This window comes from Ciona intestinalis, unplaced genomic scaffold, assembly GCF_000224145.3.
Source record: "Ciona intestinalis unplaced genomic scaffold, KH HT000392.1, whole genome shotgun sequence".
In the NCBI taxonomy this organism is placed as follows: domain Eukaryota; kingdom Metazoa; phylum Chordata; class Ascidiacea; order Phlebobranchia; family Cionidae; genus Ciona; species Ciona intestinalis.
This window is the reverse complement of record NW_004190713.1, coordinates 1-9,179: the sequence shown is the minus strand read 5'-3', so window position 1 is coordinate 9,179 and position 9,179 is coordinate 1. Positions and strand designations below refer to the sequence as shown.

Below are 9,179 nucleotides of genomic sequence, written 5' to 3'. Positions count from 1 at the left end.
ACCCGGACAAGTACAAGGATTGTATAAAGAACTTTCTCAATCTGCATGTAGCTGCCTATAAAGTGATTCCAGCTCCAGACTTCGATGGTTGCAGCACATTAAAGAAATATTATGGGCAGCTACATTACATGCAGAGTCGGTTTCCTTTCACAGGGGCTGATGCTTTAAAAGTTGTATTTGGATGGTAAGTAGACAAGAGGTATTGGCCTTATGTAGCTGAACAGACAAGTTATCGTTACTTATATTTGTTTCCGTGGCATCTTTTGTGCCTCTCGCTTAAGACCCATATCTCACACATTAGAAAATCTTTTTTATTCTTTAGATAATGCTAAGATTTTTTAATGATTTTTTTATAGCTGAATTAGTATTTAACTATTCAGTGTTCGTACTTCAATAAAAGTATTTTTTACTTGAATCTATTCTTTTGTGCAATGTGATAGTTTGCTTGAAACATATAAACCATTTTTTTCGTGCTCAGTCTATAACTCTTTGCTATCTGTAACTGAAAATGGCTTTAAAGCCAAGGTTGCGGTCCGGCGCAAAATGTTGAAATACCTTATTGTGTAAAAAACACAGTAGCAGGTAAAGCTTTTCTTTTAATTTTTTTAAAATATCGCCTCAATAGGCTATGTAGCGTATGATTTGTAGATGATAGAGATAGTAGAACATAAATGCGATATAGTAGCTGGTTTTTATCTGAAATTGTAAATTCCAACTCTATATGGACTATCCGTACATCAATTTTATATTAAGTGTACAGCTTGGTGAAATTGTTATTTTCATTATCTTACTAACCACATGAAAGACTGAAATTTTTTGGTATTATGAATATTCTGTTATTTTGAAAGAAACTGCTTGGTTTAACATTGTACAACAAATTATAAATGCAGGAATTTTGATTAAAACCATTGACGATAGATTTTGGACTATTTTCAGTTTGTTATCCATATTTTAAGAGCAACTAATACCTACACCTGTTCAACTAATTACAGGGCAGATGCTTTTTCCGGTGGTTACGTGCAACATAATGAATTCACATTCGAACAGGTTGCGATCATATTTAACATCGGTAAGCTGTTGTTATAATCCAATGCAGAATGCATATGAAAGCTACTAATATAAATCTATTTCATTATTATTGTATATACTGTGTTGTACAAACCTTCAATTTTTTTATACTGGCTTCAGCAACATTAAAACGGGATTTTTAGTAAACTATGCTGTAATTTTTTGGCTTTTTTTACAATCTTTAAAACTATTAAGGAACTTTCATAACACATGTTGGAAAAATTAAAAAAATAAATATATATATATACATTTTATGCTTTTTGAAAATATAGAAATTTTCCCAAAGTGATATAAGTGGTCAGTTGTGCATTGTCTTTATTATGTTTCAAAGGGGCGTGTCATTCAATTCTTGGACAAATGGACAATCGCACATCAGAAGAAGGCATCAAAACATCATGCGTTCATTTCCAATGTTCAGCTGGAATGTTTCAATATCTGGCTGATAATTTGGACACAACACTCTCTGCAGATTCAAGCCAGTTCATGCTTAAGCTAATTATAAACACAATGCTGGTAAGTGGGTTTAATTCTGTATAGATTTTTGCCGATATCGATGTTTTGCAAATTTAGTAGAGACCAAGTTAGAAAGCGGTTTGTAAAACAATAAGTCTTGTTTTTCATTGTCCCCCGTCTGTGACGTAGTTGCTGCCATTTTCGATCTCAAGGCATGGCATTTTATAATCGCTGGGTGTTGTTTTTCGTCTAAGTATTGAAATTTTTTTAAGAACCAAGCACTTCTGCGCGTAAAAATGGCTTTCTACTAATGTTATATCTTATCACAATAATAAACCTCACATAAATAATCAACTTTTATTAAACTCTCAATCGATTAAAGAGTAAAAAACAGAAAATATCAAGTTTACCAACCAAAAACATAAAAAAAACATGTTTAAAACATATTCTCACAAATGTTATCAATATTCAAGTTTGTTCTCGTTTGGTGTATTTCTTTAACAGTATATTATTAAACCTTTTCTAAGGGTCAAGGGCAAGAATGCTTGCTCGAAAAATCAATGCAAGACAACAGAAAAGATAGCATTGTTTCAAAGATAGCACAACAGGTAAGACTGGTTTGTTTAATGTATTTTATATTGTTACAGCATTGCAATAAGGGCACAAACTAGGTATGTTACAGTTAGTGTTGACTCAAATTTTTATTTAGTTATATATAGCATAGGCCTTTTGCTTATAAATTACCCTTTAAACTTTTTCAACTGTGCCAGCAATTGTATGGGAGGCAGTGATAATTAGAAACTTAAATTTTCTATTTGCAGTTTTTTATTTTACCGAATGTATTTTTTACTGCTTATTGTGGTGAATAAAATTCCATAGCTAGCCATGTTCCCTTGTCACCCCAAGTTAGGTGCCTGGCTATAGTACCGCCAAGTCTAAATGGTAACAATGGTAAGTTTCCAAAATGAAACTCATCTTATTCTGTTACTGGTGTTCTTGATTTTACATCATTATTAATTATCAGTCATTGTTGTTATTGGTATAAATTTTCATATAACTTAATTTTTTGCAGGTTGTGGATTATTTTAAAGCTGCAGTGACAAGTTTGCAAAACCAGGAAGCAAAAGCAATCATGGGAGACTCTCTAAATAAAATTTGGCTTAAACTTTTAACTTTCAAAACCACATATTACACAGCTATTGCAAGGGTAGGTTGAACAATAATTAGTTAACTATTTGTATTTATATATTATAAGATTTATTTGACTTAGTGACTATTGTAATAGGTAGCTTTTTCTAGTATCTTAATAGGTATGCTAAAAGTGAATAAATATATAGTAGGATGGGGGAAGTTGGGACACCTTTTAATAACTCTATTTTCTCTTCCCATGTGGTAGTAAACAAGGAACTTTCAAAGAATTATAAAACTATATGCTCAAAACTCCCATAGACCCTTGTTAACTATTTAAAATACAATCAGGGTATTCGGATATTATGCGCCAAAGGTGTCCCATCTTCCCCCACCCTACTATACATTATTTAATAAAAAATCCAAAATTTTTTAGTTCTATACTTATATGTACATAAGCTGTTAAGTATAGTTAAGACCAATAAAATAAATAACATAATTTATTTATACTTTTCATTTCTCCAGTACTACGCAGGATGTAGTAGTTGGGATCAGGAGCGATATGGAGAAGGTGTTGGATACCTTGCGTCTGCTGTCGAGCTCTATGAACAAGCAGTGAAAGCATCCAAGAGTTTGAAAGGTGACGTGAAGAATAAGGTGGAGAACGCTCTCAAATATTCAAGTGATGTTTTTCATGGAAGGTGATAGTTTGGTTTATAAAGTTAAATGCAAATTTTGATTTGGTATATATAACAATTTTATGTAAATTATGAAGTAACTTAAATCTGGAGTCTGCTGTGTTGTGTCTGTGCAGGGAATATACAGCTTTCTTATTTATTCAAAGTGTTTATTAACCTACGCTGTCACTAAAAATTGTTGAGCAGAATAAAGTGTGGCAACAATGACCTTTAAACGCAAGGTTTGCACACATACCCCTTGTACCATTACTGCAAGTAAATGAGTGTTAAAGAATCTATTACTTTTGAATATTTTGGGCTGCCAAAAAAGCAGATTCATTTAAGCTGTTAATATATTATATATTTATATATATATATATATATCGTATATATATTCACTTTTATTTAGTACTCCACTTTAGTAGATTTTCATTAAAAACTTTCGATGAGAGTTTTCTAAAATGTGTTTACTTACATTATTACATAGATACAATGCTGCTAAGAAAGACAATGACTTTATTTACCACGAAAGAACAACAAGTGTGGCGTTACTTCCTGAAATCAAAGGAGCATCATTGGTGAAGGCGCTTCCCTTTGATCCATCCAATACAACTGTCACAGGACCTGACATGTTCGCTAAACTTATTCCATTGGAGGCACATTTAGTTGCATCATCATACAGGTTGGAGTGGATTATTTTTTTAAGAATTTGCATTAAATCAATCTGACCAATCTCTTGAAACAAAGATTTGATTTCTACCTTCATAACCTAATATATATTATTTCATGATAAAATTTACTCCGTTTAAAATGTGGAATATTTAGTCATGAGTTTTTTGCATTTTATTTAATAAATACATAATTGTTTCATTTGTAGCGAAGAGAAAGCTAAACTTCTTCGTCCAATTGTTTCTGAACAAGAAGAAAAAGACACAATACTTGCGTGAGTTTGTGTTGGATTAAATTGTTACTGTTTTCTTACCTGTTTTATATAAAATAAAAAAATGATAGTATCTCAAGGTGATAGTTTTGTTTTAAATTCATATACAATAAGGCCTTCAGGTCCAAATAATTATGGCGCGTTTTAACATAGAATAAAAGTCTGGTGATTTGCGATGCTTCATTCTTTTCATGTAACAACACTCTTTAAAATAACCAAGTGTTGGTTTTCTTTTAAAACATGGTGGAAAATATCTGATAAGCATATAAGCTGCTGCATAGGCGCCGAGTTTTGAAATGTAGTGCGGAGGCGAAGCCTATTATGACGTAACACAATCGTGACGTCATAACACTTTGACGTTCTTTTTTTTTAAAAACAGCGAATGACGTTATTTTACCCTTGCTCAACGCTAGAAGTCAGTGTTACGCGTTGATCCTTTTCCTTGTGCGTACTCGCAAGATTGATCGATACATAATTCGTTTGTTTGAGGAGACGAGCTTTCTAATTGACTTTTACGGGCGTCGTAGTTTAACGTCCACGTGCGTCGTAGTTTAGCCAACACAGGCGTCATAATTTAGCCTTTTCGTGCGTCGTTGTTTAACCTTTTCGTGCGTCGTCGTACAAAGCTTAAGCAACACATTCAATGTTACCTGGTTAGAAAATAAAGTACAACCACAGGCTAAACAGACGATGTTATCTTATTCTAAAGTTTCTAAACAATGTAGGCGGTAATAATCAACCTAAATCTGTTCCAGAAGTAGCACTGCTGTATATTTACGATGTTTTCCTCAGCCAAGCAGCATAATCATTACGAAATAGTAGGGATTCAAATGTGGATTCATTGCATCATAATAGCGATTGTTTGACCTGGTAATTGATTACGACATAATAGCAATTCACACGTTGATTGTTTGCATCATAATAGCGATTGTCCCCTTGATTATTCAGCTTGCAGAAGCTTGAAAACAGGTTTGAAGTTGAACGTTTGGATCAAATAAGGAATTGTCCGGTTGTCCTATCTACAATGAATAATAATCTAACTACCTTTATCCTTTAACAGCGATGGATCAACAACGTTTGTTTGAACCTGGTTTGAACTAACGTTACTAACCTGTTTCAAGCATGTTTACAGCATGTTCAAAGTGACGATTGTGACGCAAATAAGACAATTACACATACGTAACAACTATAGAACAGATTTTGACCAAGTACCACGTGGTCACCGCATGCCTAAATTTTCGTTCTCTTATTGTCACATCGTTAATTTTGATTTTTTTTACTGCAACTACTGGTATATTTTTTGGAGAAAAACACAAAAATATTAATAAATTTAGTAAAATACATATTTTTTTGTTAGTTCGTATACGGAGGCCGCATCCGTGCTATTATTTGGTACGTAGGCATCGCCTACGCATACTCGGCGCCTACGCGTACTCGAGCGCCAACGTGTACTCGGCTCCAACGCGTACTCGGCGCCTATGAGCTCCTGTCAGAGTATTAGTGTTTTGGTAAGCGGTATGCAGCATAGAAACTACTATCATAACGATGTCAAGTATATTAGTTTTGTTTTGGGGTGAGATTTTGCGTCTTGCCACTAATCAAACCAATGCTAAATACTGACCCCATATTACAAGTTAAATTTTACACACAGGCAATACAAGGAATCTATTGAACTTAATCCTGATCAACTGATAAAAGTTGATGATGCAGATAATATTGATCCTCTTCTTGTGGAGCACTGTGCTTCTCTCAGTGTTGACCAATCTGCAATTAATAAACTCACTTCAGCTATGAAAGGTTGGGATGAAATTTCAATTGCATCACTAATTTAGCATAAGCCAATATTCGAATATAAATAGTATTTAAAATTGTCACACTTATGTAAAAATATAGTAACATCTTGTTGTGTTGTAAAGATTATAGGTTTTTAACATGGGATAACCTGGTTTTAACTTAATTCTGAAAAAAAAAATTAATTCTGAAAAAAAATCTTAGGTAAATATAGGAATATTGGATTTTTTTGTGTTTCCACCATGATAAAATATATCCCATGTTTATAGAACTATCGGATCGTTACATGGATGTGGAAACAATGTTGGAAGAAGCAGAGGAAGTGATTGATGATGAAGAATTAGAAACTAAACAAGTTAAGGTAAAAGATTTTATAATTAAGGTCTATATAGTAGGGTGGGGAAACACCGAACATCTTTAGCACATAATATCTGAATATCCTAACCTTTTTTTAAACAACTAACAACTGTTTATGGAAGTCGTGAGGATAAGGTTTTATAATTCTTTGAATGTTCTTTATTTACTACAAAATGGGAGGGGAAAATAGAATTAAAAGGTGTCCCATCCTCCCCAAACTACTATACAATTAAGTGGTCAATTTTAACAAAACAATAAAAATAAATTTTTACACAGTCAGATAAATATGGTTATAAACATTTTTTCCGACAGGATGTGTGCGGAAAAACTGCTGAGTCACCGAATGAGGTCGGCGAAATTCGCAAGATGCTCGAAGTGTGCAAGGATGTCCACAGCAAGGTACTTAAATATTAATGCTATGTTTTACTGAGTGGTGTAAATAATTTATGTATTTTATATTTTGTACATCAACATATGTGTAGAATGTGGATTAACAGAAATTAAGTAAAATAATTTCTACAATAATGTTTAGTGTTTAATGTGTCTTTTTCTCATCTCAACTGTGCAAGAAATACATTGGACACCCTAATCTAATGCATAGTTTTGCTGTAATGCAATAAACACAATATTGCAAAATTGTGAATATTACTTTCTTTATGCCATTGTACTTCTATACAAACAAAAAAAACATAGTATTTTAAACTGTGAACCACAATAATATTATATATAGTGTATTCTAGGTAACAAAAATTTATATACAAAGTTTGGCATATGTGCTGTTTACAATATAATTTTTTTTTTACAAATTCTGTGTGAAACAAACAGAATTAATAATATGCCGGTATTACTTGAACATAAAAATGAAAAACAGTGAAATAAACTAAATAAGTGTCTTGATAGGCTCGTAAGATGAATGATGACCTTCATACTGCAATGAAGATTCACATCACCAACTTACGCACCGTTGCTGATGGTTTGGATGCTGTGAAAAAAGAATGTCATCTTAAAAGCATGGCCGAAATACTAAGTAAGAAAATGAAAGTTTTATCTGCTTGGATTACAGATGATATATATTCCTTATTATTGTTTTTTTTGCTTTAATTGTTTTTTGCTGTTGTTGTTTTGCTGGATCACTTTCATAGTTTGAGTTATTTAAAATAAAAATTTAAAGCTTTTTATAATGAAAGGAAAAAAAATTATAAGAAAAATAGTTAATATGTTTTAAAAAGAATATTTCGGAGTTTACTATATGAGCTTGTGATGTATTTGTAATCTGCTCTTCCAGGTGACGAGGATCGAAATCACATCTCACTGATGGAGAAGTTGTGTTCCAAGGTCCAGGAGATGGAAGAGCAGAGGAGAACACTTGTGGCTCAACTGAGGAGCGATCTGGAGGAAGATGATGTAACATCAGCGCTCATGACACGACCAGGGATTGATGCGGAGGTTTGTGCGATTTTTGTAAAATTCGTGTAGGTATTAATAATAATCAAAGCCAATGCAGAGGTGGTAAAACAGTAAACAGATGTGGAAAAAGTTTTCTCAATTTTGTTTCTAGTTTCTAAACCACTGAAGAAAATTTAAATTTTATATCCGATTTAGTATAACTTTTCTTTGTAAATATATAAAAATATTTAAAAAATATAGACTTTATATGTTTCAATTTGCAATTGAACCATACCAAATCCGAAAAGAAAAATATATTTTGTAGTTTAAAAACTAGAAACAGTCAAAGTTGAGTGACACGTTTTCTTATGTGAAATCGCATGAATTGTCGCAAAACTGAATTTTTTTACTTCAAGGTTTTTGTGCAAGCTATTTTTTCAAAGGCTAATTCGTTTTTTGAACTGGTTATCCCTTCAGGTCACATTTGAGAATCTCTATCTATATAAAAAGTTTTGATTTTATGTTGGTATGCCCATTTAAGGCAAAAATCTAATAGTTAGTGTTTTAATTTTAATTCTCTCATCAACTTTAACAGGATTTATTTCAAGATGAGTTAAAGAAACACGATGTAAAAATTGGGTATTTGAAGCAAAATTTCACTGCACAAGAAAATATCCTTGAAGCGGTTACTGAAGCAAATGTGAAATATGCCAAGATTCGTAAAATAGTGGATGAACATGTTAATAAGTAAGATGGCTTAATAATTTGACTACTTTTTTCTTATTAATATAGTAGGGTTGGGAAAATAGGACACATTTTCATTCTTTTTTCTCGTCTCACTTAATAGTAAACAAAGAACATTCAAAGAATTATTAAAGCATATTCTCACGACTTCTATAGACAGTTGTTAATTACTTAAAACATGATCAGGATATTTGGATATTATGTGCTAAAGGTGTCCCGTTTTACCCCACAGTACTATACATATATTATTGAAATAATTTTTTGTCCAGAGTGAAAAGTAAGTCCAAAGCTCTGCTCCTCTCATGCACTGGATATGAAGAAGCGGTTCAAAGATGCAGGGAAGGGAGTCTGTTTTTCACTGAGCTCCTTGGGAAGAGTCAGGATGTAAAAGAGAAGATAACGAAGCTGAACGAGAAGAATTCCACTTTAAGAAAGAAGATTATGGATCAGTAAGATTTTCATGTTAAAGACAAATCCTAATCCCTAACCAATAGCACATTAAAGAAGCATAAAAAGTTTACAAACAAAATATCTAAATTTAAATATAAATAGCCTGATAAAGATGCTCAAATGCAATCTTAAATTTAAAGTACTTTGGAAAACAGAAACGTTAAAGGTTGAGTGACACTTTTTCA

General features: G+C 32.4%; 1 protein-coding gene across 1 annotated transcript; it reads left to right on the top strand.

The window, feature by feature from the left end:
- The first annotated feature begins 6 nt into the window (after positions 1 to 6).
- Positions 7 to 9,018, top strand: LOC100175429 (tyrosine-protein phosphatase non-receptor type 23). Its single transcript, XM_002124842.3, has 15 exons — positions 7 to 184; positions 993 to 1,069; positions 1,400 to 1,581; positions 2,049 to 2,129; positions 2,594 to 2,728; positions 3,175 to 3,350; positions 3,814 to 4,008; positions 4,204 to 4,269; positions 5,918 to 6,063; positions 6,327 to 6,418; positions 6,727 to 6,813; positions 7,315 to 7,441; positions 7,700 to 7,860; positions 8,396 to 8,547; positions 8,814 to 9,018. The coding sequence occupies exons 1-15, from the start codon at positions 129 to 131 to the stop codon at positions 8,995 to 8,997; spliced, it is 1,917 nt and encodes a 638-aa protein (XP_002124878.3). The 5' UTR covers positions 7 to 128; the 3' UTR covers positions 8,998 to 9,018.
- Positions 9,019 to 9,179: the final 161 nt, after the last annotated feature.

Coding starts and splice junctions, on each gene's coding strand:
- LOC100175429 (XM_002124842.3), top strand. CDS start 129: ATGCAGAGTCGGTTTCCTTTCACAGGGGCTGATGCTTTAAAAGTTGTA. Junction 185..992: donor TTAAAAGTTGTATTTGGATG/GTAAGTAGACAA, acceptor AACTAATTACAG/GGCAGATGCTTTTTCCGGTG. Junction 8,548..8,813: donor GTGGATGAACATGTTAATAA/GTAAGATGGCTT, acceptor TTTTTTGTCCAG/AGTGAAAAGTAAGTCCAAAG.